The 21,792-nt window shown below is 40.1% G+C and overlaps 1 protein-coding gene across 2 annotated transcripts in view; it reads left to right on the forward strand.

The window, feature by feature from the left end:
- LOC127450559 (noelin-2-like) overlaps positions 1 to 21,792 on the forward strand; it is a 162,033-nt gene that overhangs the window by 86,714 nt on the left and 53,527 nt on the right. The window contains exon 1 of one of the 2 annotated variants that reach the window (XM_051714785.1): positions 7,584 to 8,001. The exons of the other annotated variant lie outside the window; for it this stretch is intronic. Coding sequence (XP_051570745.1) covers positions 7,858 to 8,001 — 144 coding nt within the window. The 5' untranslated portion in view covers positions 7,584 to 7,857. Of the gene's footprint in view, positions 1 to 7,583; positions 8,002 to 21,792 lie in introns of those variants that run through there. 2 annotated transcript variants of the gene reach the window in all.

Genomic DNA, 21,792 nt, shown 5'->3' on the forward strand with positions numbered 1-21,792 from the left:
GTCAGCGTGTTGAGTCACTGTTCACAGGGAATGTTATTCACAGAATTAATCTCTGTGGCTGTGGGTGTAATTGGGTCACTGAGTCGTGGAGAATGCGAACGGTGATCATTGTAATCGGTTGTGAGATGAATTTGGACAGCAGCATTAACTCAGCGTGGGGGCAAGGCTGTCTTAATCACACCTAGAAAGACAGTAAGGGATCTGAATAACATGGCACTCCTATGGTTTGAAGATCTAATTCTCTCTGTGTCTCTTGGCTCATCGTGATATACAGCCAGACCAGTCACAAAAAAAGAGCAGAATGCTACTTCTGTGGCTCTGTATCTCTGCACAGCTGCAGTGTTGAGCCATATTGGAAAAGGTTTTGAGAAGACTGCTCAGCTCTATTTACGGTTGTGTTTTGCCCAAAAGGCTGTGTGCATGTGTGAGTGTATGCATGCGTGTATGTAAGGTTGGAAAATGAAGCCAAGATGAAAGAAATATTGCAGTGTTTATACTCCTTAAAGGTGAAGTCATTTATGTGCTACTAGAACACAAACACTATCGCAAAAATAGTGATTGCCGATATTCAACACAGCATGCTACCATGCTACTCATGTTGCAGCAAGCAGTATGTATAGTGTGCAGATTTTCTGTTTGCGTTGAATAACTAGATGACCTAAAATATTTGCAGTATACAACAAAGCACACTGCGAGGAATGCTGTATCCCAAAATTAAATGTGCTGGACTTCCATTTCCTGGGTGATGAATGAATCGGACATAATGTCAGCCATGACTTTTACATCTCCTTCTTAACTTATTTGATCAGGCTGTCAAAAGTTAAGAAATGTTTACACACACACACACACACACACACACACAAATTTTTTATAGGTAAACATGCGCTAGACGGATGTCTTTGACCGTTGTGCAGTGTCATGCTGTTTTTTTTTCTTCTGTATATAGCGTGTAGGAGGTTATACAGAACTTCAACTTTTGCAAATGTGTCTCAAGACACTTGCACGTTTTCACTCGATGATCAAGCGCTACACGGACAGGTTTAGCCATTGCGCACCCTCTCCGTGTTTACATCAGCGTCTTTACCGAGAACGTCGATGGGAAAATACCGGTATGAACACTACTAACACCACTTGGTTAATTTGATTAGGCTGGCAAAAGTTACAACATTTATTACACAAAAATTGGAACAAAAGTGCAGAGTAATGGGCCGTTTACACAAAACATTTTCTTTTACATCCATATGCACTGTTTTTCAATCGTGTTTTAATTATCAAACCAAATGCTTGTAATTAAATGTTAGTATTTGTTTAACATGTATTGATATATTTTTCAGTGTTTAAGGTCCTTTTAAACCTTATTGCAAAAGCATTGAAAAGAGCTCCACAATGGTTAAAGAGTTTAAGAGTTTTATAAACACCCCCTGAAAAGGCATAAGGTTGGTACATTTAAATCAACTGTTAGTTAAAATCAGTAGTTTTGTGAAATATTGGTGCACTTGATATTTACAAGTAATTTCATTTGATAAAAAAGATTAAGATTAAAAACTGAGAAGTAATTCATAAATACACTAAAAATGATCAGATTTTGTGATGTTTCATACATTTAACATGGAAAATGTATGGTTTGTCATTAAAATGTGGATGTTAATAATATTGTAACTCTACACAGCATATCGTTTGATGGAAAAGAGATTAATGAATAGTTTTGTGCTTTTGTTTTATTATTCAGCTCTTATGGTGATTTGCTGGAGTTAAAAGGTGATTTTACGAACGTAAAAGGACATTTCAAGATCTTTTGGAACTAAATAAATTCTCTTAAAAATCATCAGTTAAGTCTTGGCCATTATTCGGGTGGGGCCTGCCACATCACATTGTTTGTGTTTCTCATTTTCTCGCGCAGGAGTGCTGCGTTTTTGAGATGCCATGTCAGGTTATAAAATACTTCAACTTTCACCAACTATTTTTTGAGAAATATTATACACTATGTATACTGAGCAGTATGCTAGTTTCCCATTTCCAACATAGCGCTAACATTTCCCAAACACTCTTTTCACCCCTTCCACCCTGCTCCCCATCTGCCATTAGTTGTTCAAACACGTAGTCTGCCCCAAAGTGACGCAATTGTTTGACCGAGAAGTGCATGTTGGAACACTTAATCTAACAGAACAACACTTTAAAAGTGCCACAGAGCCACTTGGTTTATTGTCTACAGCAAGCCTACAACTGACATGTAGTTGTCTCTGCACATTAAACTGGGCAAGGAGAAATTATTTTTACATCAAAAAATTACACACTTCACCTTTAAGCTCTTAGTCATCACTCATAAAAGACAGTTACACACAGGCATCCCCACAGCCTAAACTCTCAAAAGCTCTTCTGAAACAAAAGTGCTTCATCTCACAGAACAGTTTGCTCCCTGTTGAGCAGCAGGTCAATAATGCTGCCATTTTTAAGATATACTTATCATGGGAAAAGGTAACTCTGGCATACAACAGGAAGACAAGTTTAACCATCCAATGCCCTCAGTGATCCCTCTTTCAGCACTGTCACAGTCAGTTTGTAGCACATGGATATATGCGTAACAGGCCTGCATCACAGCGCCAATATTTCTCGGAACACATAATGCGAGTTGATATCTTCAGGGTGCTATGGCACAGCAGAGTCCAATGCTGGTAATGGCGGGCTACATTATTTAGCGGGGTTTGGGTGGGAGTTAAGTGCTGGCAGTGGAAAAGTGAGCCAGACGTTGCATGTTGCATGCACAGTAGTCTCTTGAGCGGGCGCTGTTCTGCACACACTCTCAGGGGTCTCTGTTGTTAAAATCAACGCACACAAAGCATTTCCTATCCATACTGATCTATATGCAACAGCTGCAGTAAAAACTTGACCTGCATATAGATTAACTTAATGATTGTCAAAGGGTAATCTTTTGTGATGATTTAAAATGGGCTCAGGGCTTGTCGATTTAGTAAACAATGCCTTCCAAATGGCTAGTTTGTTGTGTCTGCAGAACTGAGAGTGCAGAATAACGTAGAAAAATGCCTACAAGACTGTGACTGTAGCCTTATATGTGTTGCACGTTTAAAGACATGCTGAGTAGACATTTATTATGGTACTGGTTCGTGAAAAGTCCAACAATGTCCTTGGAGAGGTTCTGAGGCTGTTTGGGAATCTCTAGATCTTTACTTCCATCTGCAGGCAGTCAAAAGCACTGCACTCTACAATTGAAGTTAATTTAAATTGTGGGAACTGATTAAAAATGCCCTTTAAACCAGAAGTCCTGAGGGCAAATGCCACAATCAAATTTTGAGTGGTTGTTTAGCATAGATTGCTCAGTGAACACGGTGTGTTTGCACGGGTATATGTGCCGTGCATGTCTGCTTGTGTTGTTGCACAAATGTACGCACTCTCACATTTGTGTGTGACAGCGTTAGTGTGTGGGAAAATGAGTAACAACATCATTAATGAGGATGTAAGCGCCTTGGACAGAAATAGCAAAGTGAGAGGCCTTTAGGGCAAGAATGAAGGAAACGCAGCCATGGCTTGACTACTTCTCCACATCACTCCAGCATAAAATATACGGTCATACGGCTCCATGGCATTAACACAGTGTTTTGGATAGACAACTTTAACAAGTGTGACTGTCAAATTGTTCAGAAACAGTAGACAGATTGTTTTGAATTAGATGTATGAACAGGGAACTGAAGCAGAGACTATTTAGCCTGAGATGGAACACTTGTATTAAAATGAATGGGAGAAATTGGAAAACCCAATATGGTGGATTCAGAAAAGGAAGTCCAGCCTTACAGTAAAAGAGCCAATCACCTTTGAGAGACAGACATCGGCTGTCAGTCAACTTGAGAGTGTGCATGCGCATTAGCTGGACCAGCCTAAAAAAATGGTAAGTTTTACCCCCAGATGGTAAATATTTGTATTACATCTTTAAGTTTTATTCTAAACTGTTTGACATTTTGGGACAATTCTGCTGCTTTCATCCTCAGTTCTGTTCCCGAAACTTAAATCTGACCTATTGTACTTAAGTGTCATCATGGTCAATGTCATTTTAATTTTTTTTTTTTTTTTTTTTTTTTAAACAGTATCCTGATTTGGCGGAACAAGATTATGTAATTTATCTCTATGAGATGGATCTACCTGATTGTTTGAAGCATCGTCATATGATCTGCAGCAGAGATTGGGCCACATCTGGTGCTGCCATCTGTTGAACAACACTAGCCTCTAGCGTTCATCCGTAGAAATGACCCCTTTGCGTTTTAGCAAAGAACAAGCTAGTTTATAATACTAAACCTTATGACCAAAAACGCCTCGTAGAATGTATTCCAAACTGTGAAGGACAATTTTGTATTTACTTTAATGATAAGAACAATGCAAAGGTTGTTTTTCCTCTGATTCTAAAATAAATTCTCACTCTGATATGTTTAATGAGACCATCAAATGCAGGCCAAGGGTAATATACTGGGGCAATGGAGAATACAGCTAGTGCTAAGTTCATTTGACAGTATTTGGAGACTCCGTTTATTTCAGTGTCCAAGTAGCCTGTTTGAACTGATGAACTGTCACAATCTTGTTTAAAGTGGTTTTACTCATATGGAACACTAATGTAACATTGGTGAAACCCTTCCGTTTCTGTGAGGTTATTAATACCCAGGTGGGTGAAAAATGACACATCCTCTTTTAAAAGCCTACACACAGAGAGAAGATATTGTTCAGGGTTTTCTTAGGGTCATTGAAATGAAACACCTTTCTGTTTCTCTACATGATTGTAAAGCCTTTGGAAGCTGCTGTTGAAGTGTTACAATTGTTTAATGGCAGTTGCAGTCATTTTTTGTGACTTGTAGTTAAAGGAATAGTTCACCCAAAAATTTTAATTTTGCATTAATTCAAATATGGTGCATAAAACCTGATATGATATGACTTTGTGACATATTTGAATGTAAGCAATGTATCTATCTATCTATCTATCTATCTATCTATCTATCTATATATATATATATATATTATTATTATTATTTTTTTTTTTTTTTTTGGCAAATCAAATAAATAGTTCAAGCAAAAATGAAAATTCTCTCATCATTTACTCACCCTCATGCCATCTCACATGTGTATGTGAAGAATATCTCAGCTCTGTAGGTCCATACAATGTAAGTGAATGGGTGCCAAACTTTTGAAGCTCCAAAAACCACATAAGTCTGCATAAAAGTATTCCATACAACTCCAGTGGTTAAATCAATATCTTCTGAAGTGATATGATAGGTGTGGGTGAGAAACACATCAATATTTAAGTCCTTTTTTACTATAAATTCTTCTCACTGCTCAGTCAATCTCCACTTTACTTTCACTTTCACATTCTTCTTCTTCTGTTTTTGGTGATTCACATTCTTCATGCATATCGCCCCCTACTGGTCAGGGAGAAGACTTTCTAACAAAAAAGGACTTAAATATTAATCTGTTTCTCACCCACACCTATCATATTGTTTCTGAAGGTATTTATTTAACTACTGGAGTCGTTTGGATTACTTTTATGTGGATCAATGGAGCGTCAACATTTTTGCACCCATTCACTTGTATTGTATGGACCTACAGAGCGAAAAATCGTAATTTGTGTTCTGCAGAAGAAAGATAGTCATACACATCTGGGATGGCATGAGGATGAGTAAATGATGATAGAAGATTCATTTTTGGGTGAACTATCCCTTTAACTATTAACATAATGCTTTCATATGGCTTCATAGGATACTATCATGCTTTTATGGTGCCTTTTTTGTTATTTTTGTTATTTTTACAGCCCCATTCACTTTCATTGCAGCTTGAAAAGCTTTTCTCCTTTTTGCTATGGAAAAACGAAAACCACGCAGGATTGAAATTACTTTTGCTTTTTGGGCAAGCTACTTCTTTAATATTTTGTATCAGAAAAAATAAAGAAAATAATTAATCTGAAACTCAATTTTACATTTACATTTACATTTATGCATTTAGCAGATTAACATCTTAATCTTTTCTAAATTGTGATTTTTCAATGGATAAGATTTAATTCAGTGTTGTGTTTGTATGTCTTTGCAAAAACGTTCAATGTAACCATCAGATTTCTATTGATGTGACACAGAAACCATCAGAACAACTTAACAGATTGCTCTGGAGGCAAAATGCTGTGACTTGTTATCACTGTATAGTTAGACAGGGCGAAGATGCACGTGTAGTGCTGTATTACACTTATTCAGGCAAGTTTTAAAGCTGCAGTGTGTAATTTCTCTGCTATTAGCAGCACCAAATGCGATCACAAAAATAGTGACCATTTCCAAACAGGTTTCCTAAAAATCCCCCTGTTGTCACTAGTTGTTTTAAACAGGCTGTCCTGCCCCAAACCCACATCATTGGTTGAGCCAATGTTGCTACAGTATGTTAGGCTGCTCAAACACACAGAGCTGGGTTTTGATAGTGCCACAGTGTTTACACTTTTTCTTGTATAAACGGCTTACGACAATTTTTGCTGTGATAGGAGAGTATTTTAACATTGAAAAATTATACACACCAGAAAATACATTTCAAACTCTTTTTCGCACTAGCTGCAGTACTCTTATACAAACACTTGATGGCAGTGTTGAGCTGTTAGGTTCACAGTTGCATCAGGTGAGCTGAGTCAACAAAGGGTCTCTAGCAGCTGTCACTTCTTATTGATTGATATGGTAGATATGACCCTGCAAATCTTAGATCACTCTCAACATGTCTAAACACTGACAGGAGACACCTGTTATGAGCTGTAATTAACCAGCGATGACACAATGGCACAATGAACGATGAAAATTTTACACATTTTGTTTTGAATAAGCAAGGAGTGATAAACTGTCAGAAGACATTGTGCCTATTTACTAAGGCTTGAATGACACAGTTCTCCAACATTCCATTGCTCGAGGATAAAACAGCCTACGCTTAGTTCATCTTTTTAATTATGTGACTTTTGTGGCTTCAGGCTGGGGCTGATGAGAAAGAGACAGAGAGAGTTGCCTGCATGGCTGGGCTGCTGATGGACTGCAGTCAGCTCTGGTTAGTGCTGAGCTCCAGTGCTGTGCCCGTCTGCATCCCAATTTCCCATTATGCTTTGATTAAGGCAGTGTCACATGTACATTTGATTGATGAGCTGTCAGGGGAAAGTCGCCGACTGGAACACCTCATCATCTTCCTCATTAGATACTTCAAGAGCCTTGCGACTTTTCCTCACACACATACAAACAAAACACACATGGAGAAAGATCCTAATTTAGCACTGTGAGCAGCCTCTGTGCAGTTGTGAGGGGAGACAATCCTTTCAAATGGTGACAGCTTCAAACGTTTGAGTGTTGCACAAAGATCTTGGGGTGTGCATCTCCCCTGCTTCTGATTTTTTTTTTGTGCTCGTGAAAAGAGAAGAGGCACAGCGGAGACAGAGATGAGGAAGACAGAGGGATGGATGTGAAACAAGGCTGGAGAGAGGCAGGGGAGGGAAGGGGAGGGAAGAGGAAGAGAGAGATAGAGATAGAGATGCAGCCAGTGCGCAGCATCTTGAAAGAGCGAGGGGAGGGAGCGTAGAAGTAAGACTCAGGCACTGGCAGTTGCTCTCAGGCTGAAGAATAGCGCGTGTGTTATGTATCGCTGTGATGCCATTGGATTTGAGCAGCAGGCATGCGTGAGCTGGTTTTGAGACTCCACGAACGCACGTGTGACCGCTTGTCCCTTGACTGGAGGAAGAGGGAGGAGCAGTGTGCATCAGGTTCGCTTCCACTGTTGCGTGCTGCATCTGGACCCTGACGCCAGGGAGTGTAGGGGGGGGGCACTAGGGCCAGGTGGCCAGCCAGGGGGGACAACATGAGCGTTCCGCTCCTGAAAATTGGTGCGGTGCTCAGCACCATGGCTATGGTAACCAATTGGATGTCCCAGACGCTGCCCTCTCTGGTGGGGCTCAACGGAACAACAATCTCCCGCGCAGGCACCTCGGAAAGGATCGTCAGCGTGCGTAACCCTCTCTTTCCTTCTCTTTCTGTCTGTGTATCTGCTTGCTCATTCAAGTAAGCTAGGAAATCAAGACCTTTGGCGATAAAGAGCAGTTATTCCACTCTGTGGTTAAAATCCACTGAGATTTAGCAGACTGGCTTTTAGAGAGATTTTCCAGGGAGGTAAATTGAATGGGTGTCTGGCTGCTGTTGAGGGGTTGGTTACAGAGAAATTGATGGCTGCTGTGAGTGAGTGATTCTCAGTGGGAGATGATAGACGAGGAAGTTATGCCCAGTGAGATTCATGGCTCCTGTGAGGATTTCCTCGCCTTGCCAAGGGAGAGAAGTTAAATGCCTTATGACTGATGTTTAGGGCAAAGTAAGGAAGGGAGGAAGGATTGTCTCTCTATGGCAGTGAGGCAGTAGCTTGGCTGCCGAAACAATTACTGACACATGCAGCCAGTGATGCTAAGATTTCATAGCCTTTAATCCAACACTCTACACCAGAGGTTCTCAGTTGGTTTTGTTCAAAGAAAAAAGCAGCCAAAAATATTTTTTTTTAATCAATTGAAGTGAACTCAGGTCGTAATTTGTTTTAGGTCACATTTTCATCGTTTTCATCTGGTTCATGTTTTTTTAAAGATGAGGGCATGTCACACAACCTGTCCATGTTAGCATCTACCTAATGTGGCTTCTACCAAGTGAGAAACATCAAATACTGTAGAGTTTGATTGGATGCATGCTCTTTGACATCAACAACAAAAGATATGGGAAATGTTTTTTCAAACTATACAGTAATATTGTTAGTCTCATTCTATTATTTGCATTTAGCATTGTTTTTTTTCCCTACTGTTCAGTAGTGATGGGAAGATTGGATCATTTTACTGACTTGGATCTTTGAGTCTCGTTTAGCAAAATGAATGAATCTTTATTCAAGTAATTTTGTTCATTTGAGCAGAATTAAATTAAAATGTTAAATTTTCAATAGCCAAATCCCCCCCAACACGTCTACTTACGCAAACTTTGATTATAGTCACAATAAGGGAAAATTTATAATGCAGCCAAGGACAAATTATGAGAAACAGAAAGATTAGTTCACCTCTGGAATCTTCTAGTCCGAGTCGTTCGTTCTTTTGTCATGTGACAGCTGTATATGCTATGCAGTGCAGTGCATAGCCTATACGGCTGTCACGTGACAAAAGAATGAACGACTCGGACCAGATGACTCAGGAGGTGAACTAATAATTTCTGTTTCCTGTGTGTGTGCATAGCATATACGGCTATCACGTGACAAAAGAACAAATGACTTGGACCAGATGACTCAGGAGGTGAACTAATAATTTCTGTTTCCTGTGTGAGCAATGCATAGCATATACGGCTGTCACATGACAAAAGAACGAACTAATCATTTCTGTTTCCTGTACAGCACCTGTGCTGTTTTCACGTAACAAATGAACGAATCGTTCATGAACGACCCATCACTACTGTCCATGACCCTTTCAGAACAGACCTGCAACCCATTTTTGGGTCATGACCCACCAGTTGTGAATTACTGCCCTACAGGACACTTTAGCCTTTATTTACAGGACAGTGGAGGCAGACAGGAAAGTAGGTATGTCCCGATACCATTTTTTTGAGAATGAGTACGATAACCAATACTTCATTTTTGTTACCCGCCGATACCGAATCCAATACCTGTGTTTTTTTGTTTTTTTTCCCCCCTAAACTCCATATCAACAGTGTTTAAAATATGAATTCATTAAAACTTTAATCAAATTAAAATATAGCAATTACTTTTCAACATAATATTGTATTATTTTTTATCAAATGAAGTGCTTATATACAGAACCTCACAGCACAATCAAAATACAACATTGGAGTTATATTTTGTCAAATAAAGTGCTGCATAACAGATGCTAGATACTACTTAAGTATAATACAGTTACTACTGATATATTATTATTAGTAGTAGTAGTATTACAGTGAATTTTACATAAATTACAGTAGTGATATATTTCTGTCATACTTTTTTCCTATAAATTTACCTTTAAATGTACCTATTTTGAAGTGTTTCTTTGTTGTTTTGACCAAGGAGCTCTGAGTCGTTGTGACGGCAGCTTCCCACTCTAGAAAAGCCGGTCGCTACATAACTCAAAGTGATAATTAAACCACAAAAGACTGCTATTTAATTAAATAAGTATGTACTCTGTATGTGCCTCATGCTACAACCTGAATTTGCATTCTGTTTACTGTCATCTGCTACAAACAGAGCGTGCAATGCTCATGGCGGTGTTTTCCCTGTATGAGCCAAAGAGGAGCTTTATAAGATATGAGCAGCCGGTGTCAGCACAACACTGTCTCCACACATTCACAAGCACTCACATTTGAATTACATGCAAACTATATATTTACAGTATCTCATTAAATCGCAGCTTTTGTGGTTAAATAATCTCACTACTATATAAAGTGATTTTAATTTAAGGGCTGAATGTTTACGACATTCGTACGTCAGATGGTATCGGTTTTTGGTATCGGAACATTTTTACGAGTACCAGTACATGAAAGCGGTATCTGACTCAATACCAGTATCATATCGGTACACCCCTACAGGAAAGTGGGGGTGGGAACATTACCCAGGCTGGTTTCAAACCCATGTCCTCATGAGCCTTCAGCTCTCATACTTATCAGGAGCAAGTGTGCTACCTTCTGTACCACAGCTCAGAAACTGTCTTTTTTAAAATGTTTTATTATTTATTTTTTTTATATATAAAATTCACTGTACTTTTTTATTTTTTTTGAGAATCGTACAGTTCATCTATGTCCATAACAAAATTAAGAAGTGCCTGTTGGAGAGTAGCCGAGCTTCTGGCACTGTCAAGAGAGCATCATTTAAAGAAAAAAAAAAAAAGATGAGAAGATTAAAATCAAAATAAAACCCTAGAGCTAAGGACATTGTTATATGATAAAAGGATGTTAAGTGAGCGCTGGCTGAAATTTCACCATTACAATTTTACCAGTGAGTGAGCAGTGAGTGTGTATGCCTGTGTGTTTTATGAACATTAGATATTGAAAAATGGCACCAGGTGTGAGTAGGTGGAGGGAGAGAGAGATAGGGCTAATGTGACATTTGCAGGATCATTAATGTTGAGAGATTGTCTGAAGTATCTGCTGTGTAGTGTCTGAGCATCTGCCCCTCAATAAAAGCTGTACTGCTCATAGCTTATGGCCAGGGTCAACACTCCATCTGGATGACGGAGAACATGCTGTAGGGGTCGATTGGGTCAGTCTGGATGCCTACGCTCATGTCCATCTGTCTAGAAGAGGCGTCTTCTAAAAGGTTTCTCTAACACGTTCACACTTGCTTTGAAAGACTGTTACTACTTCTCACCACAGGCTAGAAGCTTTATGAATTTACTTTATGCCTCTCTACATTGGAAGCTGCTTTCCTGCAGAGCTGTTTACCATGTTCAGAGTTGAAAACTCTAAAACACCAAAACAGCCACATATCAAGCTTGTTTACTCACCCTCAATGAGCAATAGAGCACAACAGTGCCTACCCAAATTTTTTACCATTTTGGTTATGGAAGACTTTTCCATTTATTTTTTTCCATAGGGATTTCATTAAATCCTTCATAAAACAGTTCTAAGCCAAAAAACAAGGTTACAAACTTGGGTTGCAAGCAAGAAAAGTATATGAAAATTGGACAAAAAGACAAAGGTACAAGACTGTGTACCAAACGAATTACAATTCAATGTAGCATTGCTAATGACATAATGAAATAAAAAATGATGGATAATATAAAACTAGTCATGTAAAGTTGTTGATTATGAGTAATGCATCAATTCAAATGAAAATGAAAAAAGTCATTTCAAATGAATTTGATGATCATGAATGATCATGAATAGTGTAGTTCTTCACTCTTTTAAATACAATAAAAAAATAAATAAAAAAAACATCAAATGGAAATAACACATAATGATGGCTTCAAAAAAAGTGTATTCTGTACGTAAGGGATAATGTACAGTCAGCTGGTTGTTATTGCACAATAAACCCTGACAGGGTGATCAGGACTTGTATCACCCTTGGGGTTTATTTTGCGATAACAACCGACTGACTGTACATTATCCCGCTTATTACATGGCTACTAACAAAATAAATAAATATATCGACATAAAATATTGATTTTCTGTGTTCCGTTGGTGTTTACTTTGTAAAAATGACCATCTGACTGCTCTTTATTCAGCCTATTACAAGACTACTTGCCAAATAAATAAATAAATGCACATGAAAAATTGATTTGAGTTAATCCCCGTATGTGCAGTTGTTATAGAGCAATATCTGACTGCTGCATGGCGCCATTGACTAATCAGAATTGAGTATTCCAGAGAGTCTTGTATTAACATCGACTAACAACCTCCTAGCTCACAGTAGGCCTGTCTTTAAAGGTTTATATGTAAGTTATCGATAATAATCAATGGAGAAAATGAATGGGATTTTTATTTATGGAACCAAACTGTTGCGCTCTATTGGGGCTGATGGGCACCCAGTTGCACCCACCCCATGCATCAAAACTTGCTATTTCAGTATGTGGGTGCTTGGAAGAAAGCCTGTGGTAGGTGCAAGCTCCAGAAATTGGGTAAAACCACTATTCAATAGCTGCAAAGAGGAAATAATTGGAAAATGGCCTGAAATGAGTCATGAAATGTATTTATTTATCTGAAACAGCACCCATTGAAGCTTCACTATAGGTAGTCACCATTGATCAAACATTATCATTTGGGAACTGCCAGGTATCTCATTTTCTAAGCAACCATTTTATAACACTGCCTCTCTTCAACTCCAGCAAAAACCAAGGGGAAATTAGCATACATACAAAGAATCTTTCCCAATCTACCCTTGAGCAAGGCCTTCATTTTTAGATTTGAGGCATTAGACGGATGTTATTCTCATGCTGGGCACTGATTTATTCTCTATGATAAGTGAGAACCTATCCAAAGTGATCTGGCTTAAAAAGACTCCAAATCTAATCTCAAAAGCAGATTGCTCTGTCAGAAAGGGAGTTGCATTACTCTTTTCCAGAGATGAGGTGATGATTGTGTGAAATGAGCTGCAGAATGAAGGTGTGGTCTGAAGCAGGGTGACTTATCGACTGGTAGAGGGCTGAAGGGATGTGCTTTCTTTTCATCAAAGCAACTTGTCTTCCATGCTGCCATGATGCTGTCAGCTGAGGACATGTGAGACATCTTTTTCTCAAACTGTAGACACTAATGTACTTATCCTCTTGTTTAGCTGTACATCTGGGCCTTCCACATCTCTTTCTGTCCTTGTTGTCATTTGTCTTTGAAGATTGTAGTGTATACCTTTGTATGAAATCTTCAGTTTTTTTTTTTTTTTTTTGGCAATTTCAAGCATTGTATACAATAGCCTTCATTCCCCAAAACAATGATTGACTGATGAGTTTCTAGAGAAAGCAGTTTCTTTTTTGCCATTTTTGACCTAATATTGACCTTAAGACATGCCAGTCTACTGCATACTGTGGCAACTAAAAAACAAACACAAAGACAATGTTAAGCTTCATTTAACGAACCAAATAGCTTTCAACGTAATTAACAATTTAGCATGATTACTCAAGGATAAGGTGTTGGAGTGATGGCTGCCCATTGCACATGGTGCCCCAGCCCGAGTTTGAGGCGTCCATCGTGACCACAACACGCCTTGAGACCTGATCTAGGGGAACACCTGCCGCAAGGTCCGACCAAGGGCTGAAAGTCTGATGGCATTGTGGCGTGATGGTCACACGCGCGTGACATGGTGCTATGTCCACCTCAGGACTCGAGTCTGTAGCCAGTGCTGAAGCGGTCTCATATGCATCAACCTGAGGGGGAGAACTGCCGCCAAGGATGCCATATGCCCCAGGAGCCTCTGAAATTCCTTCACTGGTGCAGCTACCTTCTTCCTGAAGGTATTCAGGCAGGTCAGCACTGACTGAGCACGTTCAGTCGTAAAACATGCCCTGAGAGTGACCGAGTCCAACTCCATACCAAGAAAAGAGATGCTCTACACAGGTGAGAGCTTGCTCTTCTCCCAGTTGACCTGAAGCCGGAGTCGGTCGAGGTGCTGAAGCACAAGGTCCATGTGCACACACAATAGATCTCACGAGTGAGCTAGGATTAGCCAGTCATCGAGATAATTGAGAATGCGTATGCACTTCTCCCTCAGCGGTGCCAGGGTAGCCTCTGCGACCTTGGTAAAGACGCGAGGAGACAGGGACAGACTGAAGGGGAGGACCTTGTACTGCTATGCTTGTCAAACTGAAGAAAGGGTCTGTTTCGAGGAAGGATCGATACGTGAAAGTACATGGATTCAGGTCGATGGCCGCGAACCAATCCTGATGTCGTACTGACGCCAGGATGCGCTTCTGCAGTTAACATCCTGCGTTAACATCCTGAACATCCTGTGTAAGGCCTTGTTCAGGGCATGCAGGTCTAAGATTGAGCGCGACCCTCCCCCTCTCTTGGGCACAATAAAATAAGGGCTGTAGAAGCCCTTGCGCAAATCGGCTACGGGGACGGGCTCTATTGCTCCCTTCACCAGGAGGGTGGCAACCTCCGCCCAGAGGACAGAGGCACCCTCGCCCTTCACCGTAGTGGAGAGGATGCCACTGAACTGTGGCGGGCATCTGGCGAACTGGATCACGTAGCCGAGGCAAACTGTCCTGATGAGCCACCGCGAGGGGCTGGAGAGCACTAACCAGGCCTCCAGCCTCTGCGACAGTAGCACCAGGGGGACGACTGTCGCGGGACGTCATATCGCGATACTCTGTATAATATATATATACTCTCTCTCTCTCTCTCTCTCTCTCTCTCTCTCATATATATATATATATACTGTATATATACACCGATCAGCCACAACACTAAAACCACCTGCCTAATATTGTGTAGGTCCCCCTCGTGCTGCCAAAACAGCGCCAACCCGCATCTTAGAATAGCATTCTGAGATTATATTCTTCTCACCACAATTGTACAGAGCGGTTATCTGAGTTACCGTTGACTTTGTCAGTTCTAAATAGTCTGGCCATTCTCTGTTGACCTCTCTCATCAACAAGGCATTTCCATCCACAGAACTGCTGCTCACTGGATGTTTTTTGTTTTTGGCACCATTCTGAGTAAACTCTAGAGACTGTCGTGTGTGAAAATCCCAAGAAATCAGTAGTTACAGAAATACTCAAACCAGCCCATCTGGCACTCTACACATTAAATTGTAGGAGAATGCTTTTTGACATTAAAAAATATAAATAAACACTAGACACTACATCTAGGGAGTCTGAAAGCCTTGTGAAAAGGGCAAGTAATTTAATAACATGAAGGGAATTGCAAAAATAATTCTTGTTTCAAACAGGTTTCCCAAACACTCCATCCATCTTACACCGGTCATAAAAACAGAAGTTGAGAAGCAACATATTAACAAACCTTTTGGTGAAATCAACCTTCAGAATGTTTATTTATTAGAGGTGTGACAGTTTGCTCTGACAGTGATTTGATTCGATTACGATTCTCTACCTAAAAATCACGATGTATCACTGAAACCAGTGACTACAGATGAAATGTCATGTGCAGGCAGATATGATCTAGGTTTTAATGGAGCAGGTTCAGCAGGGTCATAGAATGAAAAACTGTATATTAGTTGGCTAGCATGTAAAGACTGCAGTAAAGATAGTTTGTGATTTGAAATTCAGACTTCAACTGGCTATAAATCCGCTATGTTCTGTGGTAGACATGTAAATAATGTTGCATTTTATTCTTCATGATTTGTGAATTCAGATGACATCATCCTCCACTCCACAATTGGTTGTTTAAATTTTACAACTCTTCATTTTCTAATCCAAATAGCTCCAAAAGTTGAACACCAAGAAGACTGAAACCACTCTCATCTTGACCAGTCTGATTTGTGAATTTTTTCACAGCAGTTTGTTTTCCTGTCAACACTTTTTAAGTCAATGAGTCGGGAAGATGAAAAATAAGTGCTCTTCACTTTCAACGCCTATTTCCAGCAAGCATGCAGTTTAGGTTCATACAAATTCACTTGTATTAGACTGAGCCTGATTTGTGAAAACATGTAAAGGTGGTAACACCGGATGTGGTAACCGTGAGTTCCCTATCTGTCACTCACTCGACGTTGGTGTCGATGTAGTGACACTAGGGGTCACTCTTGGGAGCCCGAGACACCTCTGGTCTTTGATAAAAGGCCAATGAAAATTGGCGAGTGGTATTTGCATGCCACTCCCCCGAACATACGGGTATAAAAGAAGCTGGTATGCAACCACTCATTCAGATTTTCGAACGGTCATGCCCACTGAGCTGAATACTACTGTTCATTCACCTCTGCTGGATCTGACGGCGCATTTCAGCGGCTTCTCCCTCCTCTGCACTGGTGCATTGCAGAGAATGCCCCGGGCGCTTCGGCAGAAAAACTAGAAAGTATATTTTCTGAAAGAGCATTTTTCCCCTCTAAAAGAGTATATATTTCTCTAAAAGAGCGCACACACGGAACGTCTTTTTAAAGACGCATCTTTTTAAAGATGCTTTTCCGATTGTATGTTATTCCTGGTTGTGCTCGTTATATCTCGCCTTCTAACGGTCACGATCACTGTCTTTGTGTCTGGGCCTGCTCACGCGGAGACAGCGTTCGTGGATGGTCATGTTCTCATTGCGAGAATATGTCCATGGACAAAACTCAGAGCAATCAACCCCTCCCAGGAGGAACATGTGGAGATATCTTGTATGTCTTGTTTATTGGGGTCCTTTTAGGGAGGTGCTAACACTATTGTTCTTCAAGTAAAAAGTTCTGTCACACAGGCAGAACTTTGGGTTAAGATTCAGGAGAAGTACACTACACAATCAACATCAATAAACTCTTTTCTCCATGAGCACTTGGTCTGGCTTACTCTTCTTTATGTATTAGAAGAACTTTGATACTTTGATACACTGGCAAGCCACCCGATATCTGGTCAGCCAAATACAAGAAGATCTAAAAAAGGGATCATGACAGAGAAAAGGAAAAAAAATTATTATCTTCCATGAGGTCATAATTTAGTAATATGTGATAATTTTCCACCCTGTCTCTGGCTCTCTGTCTGAAACGCTCAGTTTTGGCCTCAGTGTCTCCTTTAAACCTCAATGTTAATGCCCATTGTTATGATTGGCTAACATCGTGCAGCCCCTCAAATACAGCCCTATTTGAATCTCAGTTGGAAGAGAATGAAAAAGCTTCACATTGTAATTTATAAAACTACATTTCAGGGTTAACACATAATATACACCAAACACATTTCATCCGAATGTATCAAACTGTTCACTTAAGCACAGCAACTATCAAACAGTCATGACATTTGAAACATTAATGAATGAAACTATTTACTCCGGTCCGGTAGTATTTAGCTGCCACGTCTTTCAAAAACAGTTCCTTTGCAAAACTTGAATCATGTTGCGACTGGTTCACAATAATCTACTCTGATATGAGCCAAAGACACATACAATCCACACTGAAATGTTCTGAATACACAAACGTAATACAATCCATGGTGCTTCAAATGGCTTCATCAGACCAAAGCATAGATGCTGTTCTTAACAGGAGCGACATCTCATACATCTTCTGTGTTTGTTTACACACAGAACAGCATGTGTTTCTTCCAGTCAGTGGCAGCATCAGAATGAGACGCCTTTTTAAAAGTTGAGCTTGTACCACTCTTAAAACCTGGCGCACATCTCTGGAAATGCATCGAAACAATTAAAGACATCCATCTAGTGCATGTTTACAAAAGACCAACAATTAAAAATTGCACAGATGGGTGCAAAAACGGTCCAGGACACCTTCAATACAGCACAACAGCAAAAATCAAGATGAAACAGGATAGGGGTCTCCTTTTTAGACATTGACATTGTGTCTTTCAAAAGCAGTGCGAAATGCATGATAACGGTCCAAGCCATTCATCTATGTGCATGTTTATGTAGAAAAAGGTTTAGATCCAGATAGACACATGAAGGTATCCTGTGCAAGTGTCCTATGGTGTAGATGAATCTCACATGACAGGCCCTCTCTCCTCTTCACCTGTATGACAAAGTACCAGTGGGTGGGGCCAAGGGTGCAATGATGAATAACAGGCATTGATATCTTGCTGAAGAGGCAGTCATTTGCTGATGTATTGTCCTTTGTGATGTCACGAAACACAAATTCCAAACGAGCTATTTCAACAGACTTGTTTAAATAAATGCTCTTTTTCTATTAAGGAGGAAATTTTCAGTTCTAAAACTTACAGTATGTTTTCATGCTGGCATTCTGCCGATGTGGACGGAACACTGTAAGAAATACCCTGACAGTTGTTTTCTGTGCTTTTTTCTGTGTTAACAGTTGTTGTTTTTTTAATCCACAGGGAAAAATATAGAGCATAATGAGTGTAGGCTTATTCCCAAACGAATGACTCTTATGAGCTGGTTCTTTAGAATCTACACCACAAACCTCCTGAACGAATGACTTTTATCAGTTCTTTCTTTTGAATCTACACCACAAAACATATAGTGCTGCCCACCTTCCAAACTAATGATTTGTATTAGCCTCAAGTTATTAATTTTGTCATGTCTAACTTAAAATGAACTATGAATTGTTTCTGTGTAATGTGTATGTCAGACTTGTGAGACTTTAATCAGAGTAATTATGGAATGGTTATATGAGAATAATAATAATTCCTTACATTTATATAGGGCTTTTTTAGGCTCTCAGAGTGCTAAAAAGCAGCCATAGTGTGTCAGAACGCCCACAACACACCAGCTACTGGTGGAGAGGAGAGTATAGAGGTGTAGCCAATTCACATGTATAGGGGATTATTAGGAAGCCATGATGAATAGAGGCCAATAGGAAAATTTGGCCAAGACACCAGGGTTACACCCTTACTCTTTTTCGAGAAATTCCCTGGCATTTATAATGACCTCAGAGAGTCAGGACCTCGGTTTAATGCCTCATTTGAAAGATGGTGCCTGTTTACAGTATAGTGTCCTTGTCACTATACTGGGGCATTAGGACCCACACAGACCACAGGTTGAGCACCCCCTTCTGGCTTCCCTAACACCTCTTCCAGCAGCAACCATAGTTTTTTCCAGGAGGTTTCCCATCCAGGTACTAGCCAGACTCAACCCTGCTTAACTTCAGTGGGTAACCAGGTGAGAGTTGTGGGGTGATATGGCTGCTGGCATATGTAGTTAAAGGTAAACATCATGAGTTTTGTTGTAATAAGTGGTATTTTATAAGAATTAATTAATTAATAAAATATCTTAATTAAAATGTCTGTGTCAACACCTTTTGCAAGAATCTCTCACATTAAAATCTGAAATGGACTTGGCAGTAAGTCCAATAAGAATTATGTGTTTTATTTCCAAATATTTCTTCCTCAAGAGTACTAGATAATCGTTAATGGAATATTCCTGTAGATGACTAGATCAAGATTAATTATGCTACAAAACCCCTAACAGTCCCTTGATTGGCAGCTCTGAGGAAGGACCCTTTCTGAGTATAGCTTTGAAATTCCAGTTACACTACCAATATCATGCTCAAAATTGAGGACTGAATCCTTCGCTTCGAGTTAAAAGCAGGCTACTCTTTAAATTTGCCCTCAGGAAATTGAGCATCTAGATGCTCACAGAAGTCAAACAGAACAATAACTCTCCTTTTGGTTGATCGCCTCTGTCTTTTACTGCTCTGTTTTTTTGTGCATGGCCTGTTATCTAAGCATGCAGCTTAGAGAGAACATTGGCCACACTGTGCATGCAGGACATTCTTGTTCATTTGCATTGGCATCTGTGTTTTTATGAAAATGCTGGAACAATAAAGTTGTGTGGAAGCATGTTATGATGGCAGGAGTTCTCAGGGCCATGGCAGAAGCTCCCGTTAGTGTTTAGAGCAGAGACAGATGCCAGTGCCTAGCTTCAGGGCGATATCATGTAATCATAAAGCTGACAAAGTCTTATGTTTATAAAAATGAGAGAGAGAGAGAATGTAAACAAGGGTGAGAGCACAGGGTCAGGATAATGAAAAGACATATATTATTAGGACATCTAAGGAGGAAAAATAAGGCAATTTTCTCCCTCCTTGTTACTGTGGAGACTTGGGTTCACAGATTATCGATGAAGGCCTTCCTGTTGAAAACAATTTGTGGCCATCTCCCACACACTTCTTATGAAAGTTCTAATAGACTTCCTGTCACTTTCATGAAATGGAGCCCACAGATTTACAATCTCATTTATGCCCAGACTTTACAGCACTGGGCTCAGGGATAGGTCTAATGAAAATTGCCCTAGGTTCAATTCCGCCAACACCTCAGGGACCATGCATGCCTCAGTAATTGGTTAATCCTTCCTGTAGTGTGTTAATAGTGGCCCTAAAGTAATGGCCAGCTAGAGTGCATGAGTTGTAGTGGCGACTGTAAGTGAGGGGGAAACCCAGAGAGGTGAGGTGACCCTGAGTTTTTGTTTTCAGGAGTGATGATCTTCCTATTGATCAGCTTCCATTTTCTCAGTTGGATGTCAATACCTGGGTTGCTTCTCCTTGGGAGTAAGTATGTGGGATGGTCTCTAGCCGAGCTGGGGCTGAAGATCAGACTGCATGATCGAGGCTGTTAAAGGTCGAGTGATGTGTAAGCCTGTGTGAGGTTTATGGTGGGGGTGGGGATGTAATCGAGCTGGTGTCAGGCTTTGGCAGCAATTCGGCTGAGTAAGAAACTGCCGCTCCAAGTCTGAAATTAGACCTCTGTACCTTCCCCCTCAGCAGCTCTCTGCTTTTCACTCATTGCTGTTTTTTGTTCATTGTTTTTTTCCCCTGTCTTTCCCTCTCTCAAAAACTCGTTATTTGCAGCATCTTGTTATCTATTGCCCTCACACAAGGTTCTGTCCTCCTTTAGTCTCCTGTTCTGGATCTCTTTTCCAGTTTCTTCTTTTCCATGCCTTTCGCTTGACATTTTTACATGTTGGAGAACAAAGGAAGTGTGTGTTAAGTGAGACTGGACCTGTGGGACATCCCTTTAAGGTCTTAACATGCCGAGTATTCCTCAATGGTGTCTACTCAAACCATTCAGCCATGATGTCATTCCTTTTCAGTGCACTGGGCTAGATTGATTTCTGATCTCCCTTCAGTCCCTGTTTAGAGATGCCGCTGTGATCCTTTTAATGGCTCTGCATTTAATAAAAATGTCAAAATGTCTTAACCAGGCATGATGCAAACAATGGCATACAGCAAATCTTGGGGCCCCCACCCACATGTAGTAACATCATGCATGAGCATTTATATTGGGGTAAAGTAGTATCGGCAGTGATGTTATTTGGATAATTTAGCCCACTTGTCAACACTTTTCGCCTGTTCTGTGCTGCGCAAAATTATTTTCTGTTCATCTTTTTAGATTTTATGTCTTGTAGAAATGGTAAAATGGCCTACAGCAAGTGTACAACAGGTAAGCGTTACAGATTTACATTTTGAACTAGTAAACACTGGGTTCCCCCCTTTTTGATGCATGAAATTCCATGACTTTTCCATGAACTTTTCAGGTGTATGTTATTGGTGGTTGATGGTTTTTAAAAATCATTTTGATTCAGAGCAATCTGCAAACAAATAATTTAGACCGGTTTGTGAACTGTTTTGTCTAATTCTTTGTAAATAACTCAAAAAAACGGCAAATCAGACATTGCTTTTGCTTGCAAGCATGCTTTAGTCTACACAAGAGCAGTAGCTAGCTTATGAAATATTACTTTTCTAGGCCTGGAAAAC

The sequence above is a fragment of the Myxocyprinus asiaticus genome, chromosome 13 (assembly GCF_019703515.2).
Source record: "Myxocyprinus asiaticus isolate MX2 ecotype Aquarium Trade chromosome 13, UBuf_Myxa_2, whole genome shotgun sequence".
Taxonomy (NCBI): Eukaryota; Metazoa; Chordata; class Actinopteri; order Cypriniformes; family Catostomidae; genus Myxocyprinus; species Myxocyprinus asiaticus.